General features: G+C 26.1%; 5 protein-coding genes across 5 annotated transcripts; 3 read left to right on the top strand and 2 right to left on the bottom strand.

Annotated features, from left to right (window-relative positions):
• Positions 1-212: 212 nt before the first annotated feature.
• Positions 213-8,448, top strand: LOC114928510 (aminopeptidase N-like). Its single transcript, XM_029299750.2, has 12 exons — positions 213-330; positions 1,399-1,892; positions 2,695-3,159; positions 3,719-3,902; positions 4,313-4,472; positions 4,722-4,803; positions 5,519-5,877; positions 6,557-6,831; positions 7,048-7,238; positions 7,381-7,695; positions 7,791-7,860; positions 8,137-8,448. The coding sequence occupies exons 2-12, from the start codon at positions 1,420-1,422 to the stop codon at positions 8,254-8,256; spliced, it is 2,694 nt and encodes an 897-aa protein (XP_029155583.2). The 5' UTR covers positions 213-330; positions 1,399-1,419; the 3' UTR covers positions 8,257-8,448.
• Positions 8,449-8,738: 290 nt separating this feature from the next.
• On the top strand, positions 8,739-17,789 carry LOC114928509 (aminopeptidase N-like). The gene is given in 12 exon segments (XM_029299749.2): positions 8,739-9,013; positions 10,208-10,701; positions 11,482-11,940; positions 12,651-12,834; positions 13,295-13,454; positions 14,206-14,287; positions 15,122-15,480; positions 16,038-16,327; positions 16,557-16,747; positions 16,892-17,200; positions 17,289-17,358; positions 17,461-17,789. Coding segments are annotated over 12 exon segments (2,715 nt in total). The 5' UTR covers positions 8,739-9,010; the 3' UTR covers positions 17,575-17,789.
• A 1,881-nt stretch (positions 17,790-19,670) lies between these two features.
• On the top strand, positions 19,671-21,472 carry LOC114928511 (PEST proteolytic signal-containing nuclear protein). The gene is made up of 3 exons (XM_029299751.2): positions 19,671-19,852; positions 20,449-20,648; positions 20,761-21,472. The coding sequence occupies exons 1-3, from the start codon at positions 19,816-19,818 to the stop codon at positions 21,001-21,003; spliced, it is 480 nt and encodes a 159-aa protein (XP_029155584.1). The 5' UTR covers positions 19,671-19,815; the 3' UTR covers positions 21,004-21,472.
• RpS26 (ribosomal protein S26) lies at positions 21,468-22,600 on the bottom strand. The gene is made up of 3 exons (XM_029299753.2): positions 22,472-22,600; positions 21,817-22,125; positions 21,468-21,549 (listed from the first exon to the last, which is right to left on the bottom strand). The coding sequence occupies exons 1-3, from the start codon at positions 22,472-22,474 to the stop codon at positions 21,517-21,519; spliced, it is 345 nt and encodes a 114-aa protein (XP_029155586.1). The 5' UTR covers positions 22,475-22,600; the 3' UTR covers positions 21,468-21,516.
• Positions 22,601-23,792: 1,192 nt separating this feature from the next.
• On the bottom strand, positions 23,793-24,727 carry ave (sterile alpha motif domain-containing protein aveugle). The gene is made up of 3 exons (XM_029299737.2): positions 24,507-24,727; positions 24,302-24,415; positions 23,793-24,119 (listed from the first exon to the last, which is right to left on the bottom strand). The coding sequence occupies exons 1-3, from the start codon at positions 24,543-24,545 to the stop codon at positions 23,943-23,945; spliced, it is 330 nt and encodes a 109-aa protein (XP_029155570.1). The 5' UTR covers positions 24,546-24,727; the 3' UTR covers positions 23,793-23,942.
• Positions 24,728-24,845: the final 118 nt, after the last annotated feature.

Raw genomic sequence — 24,845 nt, 5'->3', positions numbered from 1 at the left:
CTAATGAAATACATATTCAAATAAGATGTTTATAGAACATCTCTCTCTCTCTCTTTCTCTCTCTCTCTCTCTCTATATATATATATATATATATATATATAGAGAGAATATAATTTTATATAATTACACATACATAATATGTTCCCTTTGAAAAATATTTTAAATTTAACGGGAATGTTATTTGTCTTATTTTTTATTGACTTGCCAGCAAAACATTATATATGCTATGTTGACTTAGTCAACATTGCTTACCTGGAATTGTGGGGATTATAGGTTTATTACAACTAAAGTATCGACAGCGGCGTCAGTTTCCGGTGTTCGCTGAGAGTGGTAAGAAATTATGTAAACATATATGTATTATTGATTTAATAGTTTGTGATAATACAAATGTGTCAATTGTAATTGTAATTGTTATAAAGAGAAATGTATTTTAATTCGCACGTAATTACAATTACAGACACAGGATGTATTACCGATACATTTAAAAAATTTTACCTTCTCAAAAATTATTAAAATAATTCTTATTTATTCTCATTTTGTTAATTTTATTTAATTATATTCCTGTCGCTTGTGTACTATTACTACTATATTACTTTATTTTATTTCTTAGTTTTTATTTCTTGAGCTGCCATTGCAATGTTTAAATTATATTTTTTGCTTATTGAAAAAAGAATATATTTATGTTATATAACTTGAGCTTCTAATGTGCAAAGCATAAATTAATCATGAATTTTGTTTAAATCGTTTGAAATAGCAAAAAATGCTATCAAACTATATATTTTTGTTTTTGTATAAGACATTAGTTTTAAATACCATAAATAAAATAAAATAATTCTATTTTATAAATACAAATACACCCCATACACGCACATAACATATTCTCTCTCTCCCTCTCAATACATTAGTAATATAACATTTATGTTAGAGTAAAGTGGTTCTCTATCTTATTTTATTTCGTCTGATTTTATTTTAAATTTAAGTGTACGTGCAAAGCGCAAACGTAAAAAAATTAGAAATAAAAAATAGTTAGCACGTAATTCTTAACGTATTAATATTTCTATTAATATTATAATGTATTGACAGTTTCTCTTTAATAGCATAATTAGGAGACCGGTAAAATTTTATCGCTACAACATTTAACATTATTTTCACAAATAAACGAGTGGCATTATATTTAAATATATTATCAGTTTAAATTAACCATTGTATCATATACATATAATAAATGGTCAAATTTTTGTTAAATACATCTTATATCCTTTATATAAAATAATTGCTGTAATTTTTCTTATGTTTATTCCTTTTTTTTCATGTATAAAAACGATTTGAAAGACATGATGTATTTTGATGTACAATTTGTATTTATATTCTTTACTAACAAAAGAATTGTTCTTATAGGTACCTGAAATAGAAACAGAAATGTTATTCTTAGCACTATTGTTGAACAGCGGCTTATTATTTATTGACGCTTCTGCTGTCAACGAAAATTTGAGAAATGATTGCAGCATTGGACTTAATTATCGTTTGCCGAACCATGTAATACCGAAGCTTTATTACGTTAAATTATGGAGACCTAACAAAATAGGCAATATAATCCTTTCTTCCTCCAACGAGATTAAGATTAAGATAAATATCCTTCAGCCAACGCAAAATATAAGTTTACATGCGCATCACGACATAAAAATACTTCAATCCACGCTGATGAAAGAAAATGATATGAACGTTTACAAACCATTAAAATATAAATATTGCAATAAAATGGAAATTATGACTTTTTATTTTGAATCTACATTGTCAACAGGGAATTATACTTTAGCCATAAATTTCAATAATGATTTAAAGAAGGATGTTACCTACTTATCATCTTATATAAACGAAGGAGGAAAGAATGGGTGAGTAAATATTAAAATATTTAAAAAATAACAGCATTTTTATATAATACTGTAAACACCCACCACACACACACCACATCGATCATTATAATTTTTTTTAGAAATTATTGACAAATAACATATTCTTCTATATCATAAATTTTTTAACGAAAAAGAAATTGTGATCGTATTTCTTTCGTAATGTACTTTAAATTTTATTAGACTTATATTAGTTATATTTCTTTCGTAATGTACTTTAAATTTTATTAGACTTAAATTAGTTAAATTTTTTAAGCTGTTAATATAGATATTAAACAATTGCGTTCAATTTTTACATTCGAGAGTTAACACCATAAAAACTACACAGAACGTACACATTATGAAAGTTATTCTTAAGAAATGGATATATTTACCTATTGAGATAAATAGATTTATATTTATCATACATACATAATATATATGTATATATATATATTTTTTTTCTGTAAAGTTTAGTAATATTGAAATGTTACGAAATATATTTTTTCGCTGTGAATAAGCTGAATAGGAATTAAAATAATTTGAACCTTGTCTATAAATCAAATTTTATATGGCAGCTTTTACCTTTATGGAAATTTATCACTAGTAAGTCTGAATAATCACTTATTTCAAGTACTATATATACAGTAATTTTAGTACTCGAAATAAATGATTATTTGGACTAACTAGTATGATAAATTTCCATAAGAGTAGTACTTTTAAATTTCTTAATCTACTACTTTTGTATAAAAGCAATAATTGAAAACTTATCGCATCTAAAACATTTTATTAAATGTGTTGTTAGGATGTTGCTTGTCTCATATTTCAAGGCAATTGGGGCTCGACGAATATTTCCATGCTGGGACGAGCCGAAATTTACGGCTGTCTTCCGCATTTCAATATGTTTCGATAAAAATTACACGATTGAATCGAATATGCCGCTACGCAAACAGTATCTAGATAAAAATAACACGAGGTGGTCATGGTCAATCTACCAAAAGACTCCTAAAATACCTACTTATCTCATAGCTTTTATGTTTTCCGAATACCATGGCGGATCGTATGCAAGAAAGATTCCTTATGTATGGTGTAGAAAACCTTCAGAACAATATGTACAATTTGCACGAGATGTTGCTACAAATGTCAGAGATCATTTTCACCATCAAATCAATATGAAGAGCGAAATATACGAACCAAGCGTACTGCACGTTTTAATCCCGGGTTATCAATACGATGCCATAGACAATAATTGGTGGCTCGTTTTTTACAGGTAATATATATAACTAACTAGAATATATTAATTTATTAACTGATAAAATTACTTTATTTAGTAAAATTACTTTATTAAAAAAAGTGTAAAATTGAGGAAATCAAAAATATTTTCATAACTACGTTATGACTATTTCAATAAACTTTAATGAGCATATATAGAACGTAACGTACATTTATATATAATACACATTTATTTATATAATACAATATAATTTTATCATGTAGTTTTATTTAACAAAAAATGATTTTAAGAATAAATATAAGATACTATTTAATTTAGTTATATAAAATACTCCAGATAGCCACAGTAATTATTATGACATCATTTTAATCAAAATGATGTTATAATAATTACTGTGGCTATCTGGGACAATAATAAAAATATAGAAATTTATATATATACATATATGCATAATTTGTCAACATATCTTTTTTTAAATAGCTAATAAAGATAATAAGAAGATTATTTTAATATTTAATATATCAGATGTTTGTCTCAAAATTACGAACATTATATTATATATATTTAAAATTTAAATTTCTTGTTTAATTTTTAGAGAAATAGACTTCATATATGATGAAAAAATAGATCCTGTTGCTCACAAAATAAAAATAGCGTATTTAATAGCACGTAAATTGGCGCACCAATGGTTTTGTAATCTGGTCAGTCCATTGTGGTGGTCTGACCTCTGGCTGAATGAAGGTGTTGCTACAATATTCGCAATAGATGTTGTCGATAAGGTTGTTTCTTAAAAATGCACATTAATAAATGCGAATTAATAAATAGTTTTTCTTCGTTAAAGTTAAAATGTTAATTAAATATATATAGTATCAAAATAATTCTTTTCAATTTTTATAAACCCTTATTACATTATATTAAAATCAAAAAAGTCTCTATTTTCTGATTAAATCTATTTAAACTCTATTATCTTTAATCTTAATCTTATCTAATTTTATATTAAATTTAAAAATCTTATTTTGATATATATAAAATAGTAAAATTATATTTTTCAGCATTAACGTGCAATATTGCACGTTATACTCACATCTCACAATAATTTCCTGTCATAACGTGCAATATTGCAAATGCGATCATTTTTTTCTAATTGAGCATTTATATTTGATTATAAAATCAACATTTTTATTTCTAGATTCTCATAAATTCTCAGATGTTGGATTTATTCGTGGTGCAAGTCCAACATGATTCTCTTTATTTTGATAGTTCTCGGTATCAATTTATGCTGCCTCTTATATCACGGATTAATAATCTATCAGAAATTAATTCACTTTCTTTTTCCCGTTACATTAAAGGTAAAACTAAGTAAATATAATTACAAGAGTTTATAATTCGTGAATGTCATAAAGGAACAAAGCTTTAAATAAATGTATCTACAATTTATTGGTACATTAAGTATGTTTCATAAAAAAGTAAGAAAAAGATAATTAAATAACTTTTATAAAATTAATTTTTGTGCATCAAATCATGATATATAGTCATAAACTTTGGACGCTAACATTAATTTTAAACATGATTACATTTTATAATGTAAATTATTATAGCACCTGCAATAATGCGCATGTTACAACATATACTAACCACGGAAGTATTTCAAAAAGGTTTCAACATATATCTACGTAAACAGTAAGTAATAATTGTAATATATAATAAATATGTAACACATCATTAGACAATTAAACACGATAAAATGTAATAGATTATACTTGAAATGAATCGGTCCCGCGCTCACACACATAATATCTCGCACGAGAATCAGTTTCGCGCGAACCGCGCAGCGTGATGGATGCATGGGTTATGGAGACTCGCACGAGTCTAATGAAAGCGTAAATATATTTTGATCGAAAGATTCTATTTCAAAAGAGAATTTAAATTATTTTTTTATTTTAAGTATAATTTATTACTTATAGTGCTTAATTCACTAATGATATGTACATATCATCAAGCAACTGTAATCGTGCGAATATTAATAACTTGACAGTTGTAAAATTAATAATAAAAATAATAATAGAGGCATGCGCAAAGAGCGCGCTTATCTCTTATAGAAATTTAGCACTAGTATGTCCAATTAATCATATATTTCAAATACATAAATTACTATATATCAGTAGTTTAAGTACTCGAAATAAGTTATTAGTTGGGCTTACAAGTGATAAATTTCTGTAAAAGATGTAGTCTAGTTTTAAATTAAATTTTAAATTATTATAAGTATATAAAAGTTATGTCATCAATTAATACACTGATAAATTGTAAATCATATGATAGTAATGTTATATTTTCTAATATAATCTCTATTTTAATGTTTATACTGTCAACAACATTAATTTTTATAAATTTATAGCATGTTTCAATCGGCAACTCTGGACGATTTCTGGACCGCCATGCAAACTGCATTAGATAAATCATCATTTATAAAATATTCATTTAATGTATCAGAAAGAATGGATGCTTGGTTAAAATATCGACATTATCCTATTATAAGTGTAACACAAAATAGTCCTACTTATATAACAGTATCGCTAGCAAAATCCTCTACGAGTTATTGGTGGATACCTGTAAGCATTACTACTGAGACTAAATCCAATTTTGACGAAACATTTTTACTTGGCGGACAGTGGATAAATCCACACAATTTTAATTGCACATTTTCCTTGCCGTATGAAGAATATGGTTGGATCATAGCCAATTTAAAACAATTTGGTAAATATAATATTAACTGATAAATACATTATACTTACTGCTTATTAGACATTATATCATACAAGCGCACGTAATTTTGACGTTAAATAATACCATTTTGTTGACAAAGAACGTGCATTTCTTAGGACGTTTGTACTATTAATATGTTTATTAGCGTTGGTTTTTATAAAAGCATAAAATATGTCATAAATATATTCGATAGAATTATTACATTAAGTAATTTACGAGATATATATGTATATATATATATATATATATATATATATATATATATATCGTAATAATTTAGATTAAATAGCAATATATATATATATATATATATATATATATATATATATATATATATATATATATATATATATATATATATATATATATATATTGCTATTTAATCTAAATTATTCTTCAATATAATTTATTACATATAGAGAAAAAATAAATAATTTTCTACAAAACTCTCAGCGCAGCTCTATATTCCGAAACAGCATTATATAATTATAAGAATAATAATTTTACAAATAATGTACAAGATATAATCTTTTTTATGATATGAGCAATCTCTATTTTTGTGTTCTTTGAATATAAAACAAAAAAAATATGCAACTATATCTAGAAATAATATATTTTAATCTAATCAGAAGAATTTTATAATGAAGGAAATTTACTTATTTTACAACAGGATATTATCGCGTTAATTATGATTATGAGAATTGGCAAAAAATTGCGAATTATCTGAATTCTCCAAACTATTCAAATATACATGTTCTAAATCGTGCTCAAATTATCGATGATGCATTTTATTTTATTACAATAAAAAAGCTTAGACCCGCTATGTTTTGGGAACTCGCGAACTATCTATCGCGAGAAAAAGAATACATAGCATGGTATCCTATGATCAAAGCGATTGAACGTATGTCGAGTATCTTCCCACATCCAATATTACGTAACATCAAGGTAAATAGGGACAGATTTCTTTATCAATAAAAAGTAGTACATAAGTTGTTACGTACAAAACATAAAATTTTATATTAACGATTTTGTGTTAACTTCAATAAAAATTGTAATTATATATATCATATACATATGCATACATATATTGTGCCTTTTTTCATAAGCAACAACACAAACTATAAATATAGATATAAATTTCATATTATTTTACGATTTTAGGAAAAAATAATGTATATATTGGATGCTCTTCTTAAGGAAATAACATACGTGGAAAATTCTGACGATAGTGATAATATGAAATCTTTAAGACAAGAAAGTGTCAAATGGGCATGCATTCTCGATCTTGACGAATGTATCTCTATGGCCGAACAGACATTTGATCGGCATCTGTTAAATCCTAAAGAGCATAAGTAATTTTTCTCATAAAAGATATTACAGCTTTTTATAATCCGATATTTTATAACTCGCGCAATACTTCGTATTATTCGATCAAGATACCTCAGACTATAAACTTTTGTAACACTACTTTCTGATTTTGTTTCTAAATATTAGAATTTTGCCATCATGGAAAGAATGGATATACTGTAATGGTATTAAGGGGAAAAAGGCTTATAAAATTTGGACAAAAGCATTTGATTTATGGCAAACTACACATGATAATAGTATTTTGAAATTTTTAACTTGCATTGCAAAGAAAGATGTGCCTCACATACTTCTTTTCGCATTAAATAAGAAAGAACGTGATATTTTCAAATTAAGTGTTAAAGACAGTATTAATTTTTATTTTATTATTATTGAAAAACATATAAAGAATAATAAAAGGTTATTAGAGAATATAATAAAGAATTTTGAAAATTTAAAACCGAGGTAATAATACTTTTCTATAAAAATAAATATTATATTTATAATTATATGAGTTTGTTAAATATACTAATTATAATTCTGCTATTTAATTTATATAGGAAAATCAGTACGATAGCAGCATTAACTCACATCATTAATCATATATGTCATAACAACCATCTTGAGAAGGTAAATATTATATAAAACTCGATACCTTATATATATATATTTATTTATTTATTAGATTTTGGTAAAAAAACTGAATTATATCTTTACATATATCATGATTACACACACACACACACACACACACACACACATACACACATACACATTCTCTTTTACCTTACTTACATTAAAATTATAAAGCGTTAGATTATGTATGCCGCGGAAAAATATTACATGTTATAGTTTTTAATGCGATGAGCAAATATAAACAATGAACATAAAAATAATTTATTTCAGATAAGAACATTTGTGAACAAGAACATAAAACAACAAAGTTTAGACTTTCACCGTAAGCTAGAACTACGCAGGTCTCAAATCAAGCAGCTGAGAAACTATTTTTCGTATTTTGAAATTTGACAATATTCACAAAAATGAATGATCAATCAAGCAAAAATAATAACTATAATGCTCTTATATTTGTATTTATCTATATAATTATATAGAAAGTTTCTATATTCTCTTCCCTTATTAATTGTATATTATATATCTATTTAATGTGAATATTGTTTTAATATTTTTATAGATATTTCTAATATTTCTCTAATATTATTTTTATCACTATATATATATATATATATATATATATATATTAATGTAATAATATGTTACTTATTATATATTATCACTATTAATTTGTATGGAGTTATATAAAGTTTATATCAATATTTATTATAAATTTTTTTAACAATAAAAATTGTAATAAAGATGTTAATATAAACTTTAAATTTTAAATAAATTTTAAATATTATTATAATTTGTTAGTATTTATATATATATATATATATATATATATATATATATATGATAAATATTAGTTTCAATGTGTTTAAATCCTGCAAGTGGTATACATATTCGTATAAGATGTTCATAGAGTATCTCTCTAGAGGATGTAATTATATACAATTACATATACACAATATGTGCTTTTTAAACATATTTTAAATTTAACGGGAATGTTATTTGTTTTATTTTTTATTGATTTGCCAGCAAAACATTATATGTAAGACCTTATCAAAATTGTTTACATACAATTGTGGGGATTATAAGTTATTTATTATATATACGACTGAAGCACCGAGACAGTATAGTCAGGTTTCGGTGTTCTCTGAGAATGGTAAGAAGTTATATACACATATTAATTTAATAGTTTGTGATAATATAAAAATGTCAACTGTAATGTAATTGTTACAAAGAGAAATATATTTTAATCGGCACATAATTTCAATTACAGATACATGATACATTACCGTTACATTCAAAAAATTTAATCTTCTCAAAAATTATTAAAATAATTCTTATTTAGTCTCATTTTGTTAATTTCTTTTAATTACGTTCCCGTCGCTTGTGTACTTCCCAGCCAGAAATAATAGTTAAATCGACGTCAAATCGACATGGAATCGACCGATTATTTCTGACTGGGTATTACTATTATATTACTTCTTTTTATTTCTTATTTTTTATTTCTTACTTTTTATTTCTTGTGCTGCCATTGCAGTGTTTAAATTATATTTTAAGTTATATTTTTTACGCTTATTAAAAAAGGAATGTGTTTACCTAGTATAACTTATTGTTGCTTCAAATGTGCGAAACATAAATTAATCATGAACTTTGCTTAAATCGTTTGAAATTGCAATAAATGCAATTCAAACTAAATATTAATCGTTATTATATAAGACATTAATTTTCAATATCATAAAAAAAATAGAATAACTTTATTTTATAAATACAGATACACCCCATACATGGACATATACATATTCTCTCTCTTTCTCTCTTATTATAGTAGTAAAATAATATTTATGTTAGAGTAAAAAAAAGTGATTCTCTATTTTATTTTATTTCGTATAATTTTATATTTTAAGTTTAAGTATTTGTGCAAAGTGTAAATATAGAAAGATTAGAAATAATAAATAATTAACATATAATTCTTAACGTATTAATGTTTCTATTAATATTATGTAATGATAGCTTCTCTCTATATAATAGCATAGTTACAGGAGTAATAAAAAGAGAGAGATTTTTATGCATATATAAAATATTTTTCGCTAAAGCATTTAATATTATTCTCAAAAATAGTTAAGAATGTTATTATAATTAAATACATTATCAGGTTAAATTAAGCATTAATATATTGTACCATATATAATAAATAGATCTTGTATCCTTTAGATAAAAGAATTGCTGTAATTTTTCTTATGTTTATTTCTTCTTTTTTTTGTATAAAAACGATAGGAAAAACACGATGTATTTTGTTGGACGATTAATTTGTATTTATAGTTTTTTTCTAACGAAAGTATTGTTCTTATAGGTGTCTGAAATAGAAACAAGAATGTTATTTTTAGCACTGTTGTTGAACAGCGGCTTATTATTTATTGACGCTTCTGCTGTCAACGAAAATTTGAGAAATGATTGCAGCATTGGACTTAATTATCGTTTGCCGAACCATGTAATACCGAAGCTTTATAACATTAAATTATGGAGACCTAACAAAATAGGCAATATAATCCTTTCTTCCTCCAACGAGATTAAGATTAAGATAAATATCCTTCAGCCAACGCAAAATATAAGTTTACATGCGCATCACGACATAAAAATACTTCAATCCACGCTGATGAAAGAAAATGATATGAACGTTTACAAACCATTAAAATATAAATATTGCAATAAAATGGAAATTATGACTTTTTATTTTGAATCTACATTGTCAAGAGGGAATTATACTTTAGCCATAAATTTCAATAATGATTTAAAGAAGGATGTTACCTACTTATCATCTTATATAAACGAAGGAGGAAAGAATGGGTGAGTAAATATTAAAATATTTAAAAAATAACAGCATTTTTATATAATACTGTAAACATCGATCATTATAATTTTTTTTAGAAATTATTGACAAATAACATATTCTTCTATCATAAATTTTTTAACGAAAAAGAAATTGTGATCGTATTTCTTTCGTAATGTACTTTAAATTTTATTAGACTTATATTAGTTATATTTCTTTCGTAATGTACTTTAAATTTTATTAGACTTAAATTAGTTAAATTTTTTAAGCTGTTAATATAGATATTAAACAATTGCGTTCAATTTTTACATTCGAGAGTTAACACCATAAAAACTACACAGAACGTACACATTATGAAAGTTATTCTTAAGAAATGGATATATTTACCTATTGAGATAAATAGATTTATATTTATCATACATACATAATATATATGTATATATATATATTTTTTTTCTGTAAAGTTTAGTAATATTGAAATGTTACGAAATATATTTTTTCGCTGTGAATAAGCTGAATAGGAATTAAAATAATTTGAACCTTGTCTATAAATCAAATTTTATATGGCAGCTTTTACCTTTATGGAAATTTATCACTAGTAAGTCTGAATAATCACTTATTTCAAGTACTATATATACAGTAATTTTAGTACTCGAAATAAATGATTATTTGGACTAACTAGTATGATAAATTTCCATAAGAGTAGTACTTTTAAATTTCTTAATCTACTACTTTTGTATAAAAGCAATAATTGAAAACTTATCGCATCTAAAACATTTTATTAAATGTGTTGTTAGGATGTTGCTTGTCTCATATTTCAAGGCAATTGGGGCTCGACGAATATTTCCATGCTGGGACGAGCCGAAATTTACGGCTGTCTTCCGCATTTCAATATGTTTCGATAAAAATTACACGATTGAATCGAATATGCCGCTACGCAAACAGTATCTAGATAAAAATAACACGAGGTGGTCATGGTCAATCTACCAAAAGACTCCTAAAATACCTACTTATCTCATAGCTTTTATGTTTTCCGAATACCATGGCGGATCGTATGCAAGAAAGATTCCTTATGTATGGTGTAGAAAACCTTCAGAACAATATGTACAATTTGCACGAGATGTTGCTACAAATGTCAGAGATCATTTTCAAATCAATATGAAGGACGAAATATACAAACCAAGCATACTGCATGTTTTAATACCGGGTTATCAATACGATGCCATAGACAATAATTGGTGGCTCGTTTTTTACAGGTAATATATACAACTAACTAGAATATATTAATTTATTCACTGATAAAATTACTTTATTTAGTAAAATTACTTTATTAAAAAAGTGTAAAATTGAGGAAATCAAAAATATTTTCATAACTACGTTATGACTATTTCAATAAACTTTAATGAGCATATATATAGAACGCAACGTACATTTATATATATTACACATTTATTTATATAATACAATATAATTTTATCATGTTGTTCCAATTAACAAAAATGTTTTTAAAAATAAATATGCTATTTAATTTAGTTATATAAAATACAATAATAAAAGTATAGAAATTTATATATATACCATACATATATGCATAATTTGTCAACATATCTTTCTTTAAATAGCTAATAAAGATAATGAGAAGATTATTTTAACATTTAATATATCAGATGTTCGTCTCAAAATTACTAGCATAATATAATTTTAAAATTTACATTTCTTGTTTAATAAAGAAATTTTGTTTGCTGAAAATCATAATTATCAAATTTCTTGTTTTTATTTATTGAAGAAAAGAAAGTATATATTGTATATATATATATAAATATATACATATGTGTTTGACTTAATATTTTTGAACTAATATATATGTGTATATAATAACAATGTAATAAAAATATTAAATTGCATACCTTTAATAAGAACTTTGCAAAAAAATTATATTATTATTAACTATATAAATAATTTTTAGAGAAATAGATTTCATATATGATGAAGAAATAGATCCTGTTGCTCACAAAACAAAAGTAGCGTATTTAATAGCACGTAAATTGGCGCACCAATGGTTTTGTAATCTGGTCAGTCCATCTTGGTGGTCTGACCTCTGGCTGAATGAAGGTGTTGCTACAATATTCGCAATAGATGCTGTCGACAAGGTTGTTTTTTAATATCTTTTATTATCTTTTAGCAGTAATTTGCAGTTTAAAAAGTGCATGTATCATTGCATCGAGTATTATATGCAAATTAATAAGTATTTTTTATTTGTTAAAGCTAAAATTCTAATTAAATAGTATCAAAATAATTCTTTTCAATTTTTATAAACCCTTATTACATTATATTAAAATAAAAAAATTCTCCATTTTCTGATTAAATCTATTTAATCTCAATTATATTTAATCTTAATCTTATCTAATTTTTAATTAAATGTATAAATCTTATTAATTATACAATGATATATAAAATAGTAAAATTATATTTTTCAGCATTAACGTGCAATATCGCACGTTATACTCACAACTCACAATAATTTGCTATCATAACGTGCAATATTGCAAATGCGATCATCTTTTTTAATTGAGCATTTATTTGATTATAAATCAACATTTTCATTTCTAGATTCTCATAAATTCCCAGATGTTGGATTTATTTGTAGTGCAGGTCCAACATGACTCTCTTTATTTAGATAGTTCTCGCCATCAATTTATGCTGCCTCTTATATCACGGATTAATAATCTATCAGAAATTAATTCACTGTCTTTTTCCCGTTACATTAAAGGTAAGGCTAACAATAAGTAAATATAATTACATGAGTTCATAATTCGTGATTGTGAATGTCATAAAGAAGTATAACTTTAAATAAATTTATCTACAATTTATTGATACATTAATTTTGTCTTATAAAGACGTGAGAAAAAGATGTAATTATAGAACTATTATGAAATTAATTCTTGTTCATCAAATCATGACATATACAGTCAGTTCGTGTTTATTTTCCACGTATATCCTTTAACTAATTTGTGACTCGATGATTATGAAGAGATATGAGAGCACGAGTCCGAGAGAATGATCCTGTGACGCAACGATTTGCATCGAATCTGAATCCAGCGATCCAGATTTAATGATGCGAAATTGATGACATTATATCGATGATTATAAATGCTTTCGTACATTATGACATTGATTTATCATTGAGTCGAAAACTGATGATTTTGCTGAATTTTGTAGCATTCTAACGTAAGATGACGAGATGAGACAAAGAAATATGTAATGAATACTTAATGAATCCTTCATCCTTCATGATCGATTATTTTTTTTGTCGCATGGCGAATATTATATCGATAATTATGAATCAATGTTAAATGAAATTGGATGCGTCGTTCTTTTAAACGAGGCAGGAAATAGTGAGTAAAGAAATGCTGAAGGAAAAAATGTAAAGAGTATTACACGTGGAAAATGTACACGAAAGTAATCACGAACTTTGGACGCTGAAATTAATTTTAAACATATTGATTATATTTTATGAATAGCACCTGCAATAATGCGCATGTTGCAACATATACTTACCAAGGAAGTATTTCGAAAAGGTTTGGACATATATCGACATGATCAGTAAGTAATGATTGTAATATAATAATTATGTACACACATTATTAAAAAATTAAGCACGATAAGTATAATAGATTTTCAACTTGAAATGAATAATTAATTTAAATCCCTTTTTGAAAAAGAATCCTTCGATGAAAATATAGCTACACTTTCATGAGACTCACGCGAGACTCTATACCCCATATATCCTTTACCCTGCGCGGCTCGCGCGAGACTGATTGTCGTGCGAGGTATCGTGAGCGGGAAACCGTGGTCACGTGATCAGTGTATCCACTGCCCATGTGACCACTGGTCATGTGACCAACGGTGCCGCGCTCACGATACCTCCTACGAGAATCAGTCTCGCGCGAACCGCGCAACGTGATAGGTGTGTGGGTTATAGAGTCTCGCGCGAGTCTAATGAAAGCGTAAATATATTTTCATCGAAAGATTCTATTTTAAAAAGGCATTTAAATTAATTTTTTATTTTAAGTATAATTTATTACACTTATCGTGCTTAATTCTCTAATGATGTATACATACATAATCATCAAGCAACTATCATCGCGCGAAGATTAACAATTTGACAATTGTAAAATAAATAATAGAAATAATATCAAAAGCGCGCACTTAAGCGAGACAGTCTATATTAAATTAAATATTCAATATAGACTATATTAAATTAAACAGTCTATATTTAATTAAATATTTATATTAAATTATATATTATTATAGATATATACAAATTATGTAATCAATTAATACACTCTGTTAAATTACAAATTATAATAATATGTTATATTTTCTATGATCTCTATTATGTTTACACTATCAACAATAATTTTTATAAATTTATAGTATGTTTCAATCGGCAACTCTCGACGATTTCTGGACCGCCATGCAAACTGCATTAGATAAATCATTATTTAAAGAATATTCATTTAATGTATCAGAAAGAATGGATGCTTGGTTAAAATATCGACGTTATCCTGTTATAAATGTAACACACGATAGTCTTACACATGTAACAGTATCGCTAGCAAAATCCTCTATGAATTCTTGGTGGATACCTGTAAGCATTACTACTGAGACTAAATCCAATTTTGAAGACACTTTTATTCTTGACGGAAAGTAGATAAATCCACACAATTTTAATTGCACATTTTCCTTGCCGTTTGAAGAATATGGTTGGATTATAGCCAATTTAAAACAATTTGGTAAATATATTAGTAACTGATAAATACATTATGTTGCTATCTCAAGCAAGCGCACGTAATTTTGACATTAAATGATGTCATTTCAATGTAAAATAACGTACATTTGTTAGCACGTTTATACTATATTGTATAATATGCTTATTAGCGTTAGTAGTTTTTATAAACGTGTAAAATGTTTCACACACACACACATAAACAAATTCGATAAAATTAATAATATTCGATAAAATTATAACATGAAGTAATCTAAGCTATATATATTGCTATTTAATCTAAATTATTCTTAAAATATAATTTATTACTTTAAAAAAAAAATAAATTATTTTGTACAAAATTCTCTGTGCAGCTCTATATTCCGGAGCAACATTATATACTTATAAGAATAATAATTTTACAAATAATGTACACGTTATAATCTTTTTTATGATATGAGCAATTTCTACTTTTGTGTTCTTTCAATATAAAACAAAAGAATATGCAATTATATCCAGAAATAATATATTTTAATCTAATCAAAAGAATTTTATAATGAAGGAAATTTACTTATTTTACAACAGGATATTATCGCGTCTATTATGATTATGAGAATTGGCAAAAAATTGCGAATTATCTGAATTCTCCAAACTATTCAAATATACATGTTCTAAATCGTGCTCAAATTATCGATGATGCATTTTATTTTATGATAAGAAAAGAGCCTCCCAAACTTAGCCCCGCTATATTTTGGAACCTCACAAACTATTTATCGCAAGAAAAAGAATATATAGCATGGTATCCTATGATCAAAGCCATTGAACGTATGTCGAGTACCTTCTTACTTCTAGAAACAGAGAACATCCTAATCAGGGTAAATATAGGGACATATTTCTTCATCAATAAAAAGTATTACATAGATTGTTACATACAAAACATAAAATTTTATATCAATGATTTTGTGTTAATTTCAATAAATATTATAATTATATATGTATATCATATACATACAGGTATGCATACATATATTGTGCCTTTTTTTATAAGCATCAATATCAAACTATAAATATAAATATAAATTTCATATTGTTTTACTATTTTAGATGAAATTGAGGAATATACTGAGTAAGCTTCTTACGGAAATAAAATACGTCGAAAGTTCTGACGATAGTGATAATATGAAATCTTTAAGGCAAGAAAGTGTCAAATGGGCATGCATTCTCGGTCTTGACGAATGTATCTCTATGGCCGAACAGACATTGGAACGGCATCTATTAAATCCTAAAGAGCATAAGTAATTTTTCTGAAAGATATTACAGCTTCTTATAATCTGAAATTTTATAACTCGCGCAATACTTTGTTTTATTTGATCAAGATACCTCAGACTATAAACTTTGTAACTCTACTTTCTCTTTTTGATTTTGTTTCTAAATATTAGAATTTTACCATCATGGAAAGAATGGGTATATTGTAATGGTATAAAGAGGGCAACTAGTGAAATTTGGATAAAAGCATTTAGTTTGTGGCAAACTACACATGATAACAATATTTTAAAATCCTTAACTTGCATTGAAAGTTATGATAAACTTTACATACTTTTAACGCTTTCGGGATTAAAAGTACAAACTGAAGATCTCGTATTAAGTATTAAAGACCGTATTCATCTTTATTTTAATATTATTGCAATGCATATAAGGAATAATGAAATATTACCATTAGAAGACATGATAAAGAAGTTAAAACCGAGGTAATGATACTTTTTTGTAAAAAAATATTCATAATTATATGAGTTTGTTAAATATACTAATTATACTTCTGCTATTTTATTTATACAGTGGAGTCAGTACGATTGCAGCATTAACTCACGTAATTAATCATATAAATTGTGAAAAACACCTTGACATGGTAAATTATATATAAATTATAAAATAAATATATAATTTATATTCATTTATTATTTTCGAATTTATTATTTTGTATCAGTAAATATCAAATAATTTGTTCTAGCTAAGAAAAAAAGTGAGCGGCTATGAAAAACTATACTATATTCAACGCAAGATTGATATACGTCTGTTTCAAATCAACAAGCAGATAAACAATCTTCGGAAAATGACCTTTTAAGTTGAATTAACAGAATTTATTTAATTCGTAGGACAACATATGTACTTATCTACGTTGTGAATGCTTCTACTTTTATTTATCTACTACTTATATATTTTTCATTAACTCAGTATTAATTTAATTTACTCTTTCGCTTTTTAAATTTTTATTAAATATTGTTTTTAATATTTTAATAAAATTATAATATTACAATATATAAGAATATAATATAATAACGTGTAAAGATTTTAAAAATATTAATTTAAATGTTTTTAAGATTTGAGATATATATATATATATGTATTGTATATATATATTATATTATATTTTTACTTTATAAATATCATTGTTTACAAATACTATAAACGTTAATAATGTGTGAACATCCTAAATTTTAGACTTTATTATTTTATACGTATATTGCATAATTATACTTTATAAATTATTTTTAATTAAGAGAAAATTATAAACTCTAATGTAATTGTAAAATAAATTTTTATTTTTTTTCTATGTATCTTAATTATATATTATCCAGACTTTAGACTTTATCCATGGCAAAGAGAATAGACATATTATAAGGACATATTGTATGGTTAGTGGTCAATACGACTTATTGTTAGTCATTTTTATGGGAGACAAATGTTAATAATAAAATTATCGAATATTTAACTAGTGCTAAAAATGTTGATATAAACGTTCAATATTTGTTGCAAACAAATAATGAAAATGACTAAAAATACAACATTTCAAACCATTAAACATTCAAATAAGATGCAAGGTACAAATACGTTAATTGTATAGATTTGATACAAATATATTATAATTTGCTTTTTATCAGTCCTATCATTAAATAATAGTAACAAAATAACTCTATTAAAGTATAATTATTTTATATTATCTCGAAAATTATGAAATTATAGTGACAGAAATATTGATAAAAGTAATTTTTATTATACAAATTAATTTCATATCCATAAGTAGTGAGAAAAAATTTGAATTGGTAATATTATTATTTTAGGCAAATATTCATACATTACATACTTGGAAATATTAATATTTTATTTGTTCTGTACACATTGATATTTAATTTCAAAATTTCAAGACTGTTATTTTATTTCAATCTATATATCTATCACTACCAGCCTCTTCTTGGGCTTTGCGAAGCTGATGTTAGAATCCATGTTTTGTAATCCCTCTTTTTAATCTTTACTTGTTTGTGCCTCGGATGTGTCTTACACATTACATACCATCTCTCTTCTCTACATACAAAATAACAGTCTTTGCAACGAAGTTGCAAACGACCTTTCGCTTTTAAGCCACATACAGAATTATACATAGGTAATCCTGGTTGCAGAAGAGAAGGTGTATTGCGATTAAAACCACTGTTTGGTGAATAATTTAACTTCTGCTTGTCACATATGTAATGAATTCTATGAACCAATACATTTTGAACAGTTCCAATTGTTAGAATTTTTGGAACAATAGATTCTATCGCTTGATGTGCTGATCTAAGAATTAAGCCAATGTTCATTTTTGCTGTAAAAAAAAAAATTATTAACACAGTTGTACAAATTTTTCAATTGCATATTTTTAGTAAGCAAAAATAATACAAATGTGTAAGAGAAAAATCATCTTTTTACAGAGGAATAAAAACTCAATTAGCAAAGATTTACTAACCCAATTTCAACAATCCAAAATTTTAAATACAGTTCAAATTAATTCTTCAATATTAGTGTAAAACTTGAAATACTAAGAATTTAATTACTTATAGCGAAATATGCACGTTTATTTATGCAAAACAGTACAAGAATGTGCATTAGGAAGTCGAGGTTAATGTTTACATTAATTGATTCAACTTACTTGCTGGAAAATAGCAGTTGTTGATATCAATTTATCACTTCAGCAAATTTTATATATACAAAAATAAACAATTTTGCTGCATAATACATTAAATCATTTTTTAATTATATATTTTACGAAAAAACAAGGTTATATAAATTCTTAATTTTTAGAAGCGATGTAAACGATAATAGGGTGATGACATATTCTGATTGGCCGACAGAAAAATACCTATCATGGCGATTCTATATCTTTGCGCAACGTCTATGGCTTAACAAACGTTGTAAGTTGGCAGCAATGACAGACGGATAATCGGAAGGACAGCTTAAGTAACGATTTTTAGAGGTTATTTAGCGTACTCCGAAAGATAGTGTTGGTCGGGAAAAGCCTTCTTCGAGCTGCGTCCAGAGGAATATCGACAGGATGTCCAGGAGAAACCCCGGGGACGATTATAGAAAAGGTTTTGTTCATTTTATCTATTACGCGTTACACTCGATCTAAATGACGCTCGTTAAGCGCAAATTATCTCGATGAAGATATTTAGGCCAATTATTTATTAATATAATTGTGTTAGATTAATGTACAATCCTAAAATATTAATTGCAGAATTGCTCTTGAAAAGTAATCTTTAATTTAATATTTTTAAGGAAGATCATTAACAACATTAATTATACTCAAAATGTATTATCATCTGATAATGCGTTTACCTTATTTAATCAACAATATTCCCTTATGCGGGCTGCCTTTTGCACTTGAAAAATGCGATGATTATTACTTTTCCTTGAACGATAAATTCAAGTACTTAATTTCTAATTTACACATTTTCATTAAAAAAGTATGTCGCAACACAGTAACTTTATAAGAATACTTAATGATTTTAACATCTTCTATGAATAATAATTATTACTTTACAGTAATGATTTTGTAAAACTAATTTTTTTATTGAATTTATAGGAGATGAATATTGTACTAAGCATAACCCGCTTAAAGATTTCCGGTTAAAAAGTCAACTTTGTTTAACTTGATCTGAACTTTGCCAGTGTTTGACGTTGTCAGGGTCAAGTGTCTACAGAGCCGAGGACAGGAGAGGGGATGATAGGGATAGGGACCGTTCGCCACTCAGATCCGAGGAGCACTGCGACTCAGATGACAGCAATCAGTCCGACTCCAAGAAACAAAAGTTAGCATTCGGTTTTGGGAAGAAGGCTGGCAACGAACAGAAGAAAGGAATTCAGATTAAATTAGGTTCTGCTTCCGTAAGTAAAACATTTATACAGATTGATACTCTACACATCTTTTTATATATCTTCTTTTTTCTTCAAATTCGTTTGTTTTATTTTGTACAAAATTGTCTTTCTTCTCAATCAGAAACCAACTCCAAAAGCAACGACAGTACAAAAACCGACAGTGGCCGCGGTGTTTAATACGGATGAAGATGATGAGCCAGAGGAGATGCCGGCGGAAGCGAGGATGAGGATGCGAAATATCGGTCGCGAAACACCGACATCAGCTGGGCCGAATTCATTCGGCAAAACGAAGCAAGGATTTTGCGATTCAAAAAAAATATTTGAAAAAACGCTGAAAAAAGCAATGGAAGATGCAAACAAATGATTTTTTTCCATTGCCGCATATCTAAATATGTATATATATATATGTATATATACATATATATATAGGTATATATATACATACATATATGTATATTCGAGAATTATTACTTGTACATTAATTTTACATAATAACTAGAAGTTTGTTCTTGCTAAAGTAAAAAATGCACGTATTTTTATGAAATTAATTCATTGGCAGAACTCAAATTAAAAATTGTGCTTTAAAACTTATAATTAGAAAGATATTAGCATAGTACAGTTCATAGATTATCTCTACGCATATAATAAATATATACCTAAAATTTTCATGTTCTGAAGAATTCGACTACTACTTTCCCATATAATAGATTGACAGATACTATATTAATTTCTGATAAAGCAATGCATGTAATTTATCTCTTTCTTGAAATAATAAAAGTAATATCATGTTCTGTAATTTATATTATATGAAATAAATAAAGTCTTAAATAATAGTTTTTTGAATTTTTATTTATAATGTTAATTTTACATAATAAAATTATTTCCTGTTCTGCTGGCCTTGACGCAAATCCTGAAAACAAAAAAGTATCATATATAAATGTACGTAACATATTGTGGATTTTATAATTGTATATAATAGCTTAAATTCTTAAATTTTAATTTTCTCTCGTGTATTCTTGACATTAAATTATTTTGTTATACATATATAAACAAAATCTTTAAAAATTTGTATAAAAAAATTACTTTCATCAATATTCTTATATCTTACTCTCCATTGTTAATTTAAAATATCAAATTTATTTGTATTAATATATTAATTAATTAAAGTTTTAATTACTCTGGGGAAATTGCGGACAGGAGGTGTTCTGATACGACGATCAGCCTTTGACCTGTTGCGCACTACTTTGGAGTGAATAGCGCAGGAAACACAATAGTGGAGCTTAGCATACAACTTCGGCAGCTGATAAGACTGATAAAAGCTGGCCTCCGTTATGTCTCTAACAGCAGCCGCCTCGACGATGTTTCTTATAACAAATTTTTTAATTGCTTTGTCCTTGGGGACACAGCGAGCACAGTTGGTGCAGCGAACTGGATTTACATGACCACGGCCATGCTTGGCACGTCCACCATTCCTACGTTTGCAAGTCTATGAAAAATATACAGAATTAAATCAAGTATATTAATGGACTTGTAAAATATATTACAAGTATATACAATAATATTGAACATCAATATATTCATTACATATATAAAGTTAGGTTATAGGATATACTAGATTATAATTCGTTCTCGAGATTTCGTTTAGCAATAAATAAACGCAATTTTGACAAGAAATATTACTACTTTTTCGTAAAATTTATACATTTGCAAAATACGTGCTGCGTTTGGTTTCATTCCATACTGAGAATATTTTGAGAACGCGAAATACGCGATGTACCAAATTAAGTGAACTAATTACAATAATTAACTATTAATGATAAATAATAAATTACCATTTTATATATATCGAGATTTTCTCCTTCTTTCCTTGTTGATTTAGGTCCGCTAATAGGTAAAAACCACGTTGTGTATCGAGAATTACACAGAAAAGAGGTTCAAAACGGAAACGGCCTATAATCACACAGTAATATAGAAGGGCAACTCTTTAAATCTGATGGCATCAGATCGCACAGCGAACCACTGCACTTCCGGTTTGCGTTAAATTGGAATTTCGTCTTTATTTTTTACATTTACAACAAATGAGATAATTTTTTTTGTCAACTAAATCTCGAAAAATAAAAAACTTTAATTTATTGATATTCTCATCTTTCAATTTAAAATACAATTACTGCTTTACAGAAATGTTTACATAATATTATTATTAAAATAATTTTATGTCAAAAATATACAAAAAAATAAAAATTTATATAAGATTATTTAACATATATATTATTATTGTAATTATAATTATATTATATGTAATTACAAAATCTAAATATATTATATATATATAAATAATATTTTCTGGCTTGTAACTTGTAAGATTTAAAAAAATAGAAGTAATTTTGTTATTAAATAATTTAAAAATAATAAAAATTCATAAAATTAATATATTATTAAAATTAAAAACTTTATTTACTTTTATATATGATACATTAAAAAAAACTTATTATTTTTGATAATCATGAATAAGAAGGCCTATTATTATTATTTTTAAAAAATAATTGAACTCTCTTATAAATCTTAAATCACATATTTAAAAAAAATTAATTATTATAATTATAAATTAATATATAATTGAATCAGTATATATATAGTGATCATCCTCTTTATGTCTCTAAAAGTATAGGAAAACTTTATAGAATGCGAGCATTTTCGAATAATAATTTATAATACTATACTTATAATCAAGTGATATGTTAATTTGTCATGCATTGGAAATGTAATTTTGCAATATTTGCAATACTTGTTGATCATTTCACACTAATCTTTATGTCTTACTCAATACCAAACATCTTATATGTTATCAACTCGCTAGATTGATAAAAGTTGCTATCACAAAGCACTTTCTGCATTTTCCACTTAGAAAAATAGGATTATTCCATATATTTTTCTGGAATAGAATTCTTTTCTCAAAAATTCAAACATGTCTACTGATTTTTTCACACAGACTACATATATTGTTTTTCCTCATCTTCAATTTCATTAGATTTTAATCTTTTGTCTCCATAATCAATCTTTAGCCAAGGACCGTAAATTCTCTTTGTTGATAAGACAAACTGCATTGTATTAGAAAATAAAAATGCATACATACGTATGTAAATACATACAATGTTGAGTTTCATTTTTTTATTCTTATAAGTCATGTTAAATAGACTGCACATTTTTACATAAAAAATACATTACAAAATGCATTTATTAAAAATAAACATTACATATAAAAATATAACTGTAAGATATAATATAAAAATTTTGCATGCAAGTTTAATCAAAGTTCATATTATTGCGTCGTTCAATATCTCTAATCTCTAGCATATCTGTTTTGAGATGCAATTTCATAATTTCTCTCCATATGTCCATCCTGTGCTGTTCATTTTCAACACCAAGTCGTAGCAAAATATGTTCGTTTATTCTTAACAATACTCTTCCTGTAATGTCATGCTAAAAAAAAAAAAAAAAAACAGAAATGCTATCATTAAATGTTTCATTAATTTTGTTCTAAAATGGGTTATCGCCAATTCAGTGGATCTTGCAAAAATAAATTTAAAGAAGAAAGTAATGTAAAGAATTTGGAAAAGATATAGAGATTGAATAAACAAATTTTACAAAAAAAAAATGCTCACGTGCAAAAACTTCTCGTGATACAGCTGATAATAATCACTGCAATGTCGTCTCAACCACTTTTGCACGTCTAATACATTCCACAAATATACCGGACGTGGTCGAGCCGTTTTAGTCTGTAATATAAATAATTAGTGTTAAAGAAGAAAAAATTGTATTTCGCAGATTTAGGAACAGGTATTTCATTGTCATCAAAGATATTCTTACTTTCGGCTTGTTGCTAGAATTAATGATCTCCTCTACCATCGTATTTCTAATCTCTCGACATTGAAAATTATTGCAACAAGAAGCAATAATAAATAATCACACAATCAATAATCACAATTCATGAATTATAGAGGTTGTGTGAAAGAGAGACGCAAAAATGCTCGATCAAAATAAAACAAATAAAAATTTCTTCGAGTCATTTCACAATAGATCGCCCATCGACCAATCAGCTGACAAGTGTCAATCCTTAACTGTCAACTAGGAGCAGAGCATTTGCGACCAATCGCGAAACAATCTCTCGTCTCCTGATTGGTTGATGCAGAAACATTTTTTCACCCG

The sequence above is a fragment of the Nylanderia fulva genome, unplaced genomic scaffold (genome assembly GCF_048542155.1).
Source record: "Nylanderia fulva isolate GAGA-0341 unplaced genomic scaffold, ASM4854215v1 Scaffold1, whole genome shotgun sequence".
In the NCBI taxonomy this organism is placed as follows: Eukaryota; Metazoa; Arthropoda; class Insecta; order Hymenoptera; family Formicidae; genus Nylanderia; species Nylanderia fulva.
The sequence above is the reverse complement of the archived record's forward strand: the minus strand, read 5'-3'. Positions and strand labels throughout refer to the sequence as shown.

Excerpts from the sequence above, each read along its gene's own strand:
- ave (XM_029299737.2), bottom strand. The coding sequence starts at position 24,545 with ATGGTAGAGGAGATCATTAATTCTAGCAACAAGCCGAAA. Across the intron at positions 24,416-24,506 it reads ATTCTAGCAACAAGCCGAAA|ACTAAAACGGCTCGACCACG; the intron begins GTAAGAATATCT and ends TTTATATTACAG. Across the intron at positions 24,120-24,301 it reads ATCACGAGAAGTTTTTGCAC|CATGACATTACAGGAAGAGT; the intron begins GTGAGCATTTTT and ends TTTTTTTTTTAG.
- LOC114928511 (XM_029299751.2), top strand. The coding sequence starts at position 19,816 with ATGTCCAGGAGAAACCCCGGGGACGATTATAGAAAAG. Across the intron at positions 19,853-20,448 it reads CGGGGACGATTATAGAAAAG|GGTCAAGTGTCTACAGAGCC; the intron begins GTTTTGTTCATT and ends TGACGTTGTCAG. Across the intron at positions 20,649-20,760 it reads TTAAATTAGGTTCTGCTTCC|AAACCAACTCCAAAAGCAAC; the intron begins GTAAGTAAAACA and ends CTTCTCAATCAG.
- RpS26 (XM_029299753.2), bottom strand. Across the intron at positions 21,550-21,816 it reads CTGTCCGCAATTTCCCCAGA|GATTTGCGTCAAGGCCAGCA; the intron begins GTAATTAAAACT and ends TTTTGTTTTCAG.
- LOC114928510 (XM_029299750.2), top strand. The coding sequence starts at position 1,420 with ATGTTATTCTTAGCACTATTGTTGAACAGCGGCTTATTATTTATTGAC. Across the intron at positions 3,160-3,718 it reads TGGTGGCTCGTTTTTTACAG|AGAAATAGACTTCATATATG; the intron begins GTAATATATATA and ends TTTAATTTTTAG. Across the intron at positions 7,861-8,136 it reads ATAACAACCATCTTGAGAAG|ATAAGAACATTTGTGAACAA; the intron begins GTAAATATTATA and ends AATTTATTTCAG.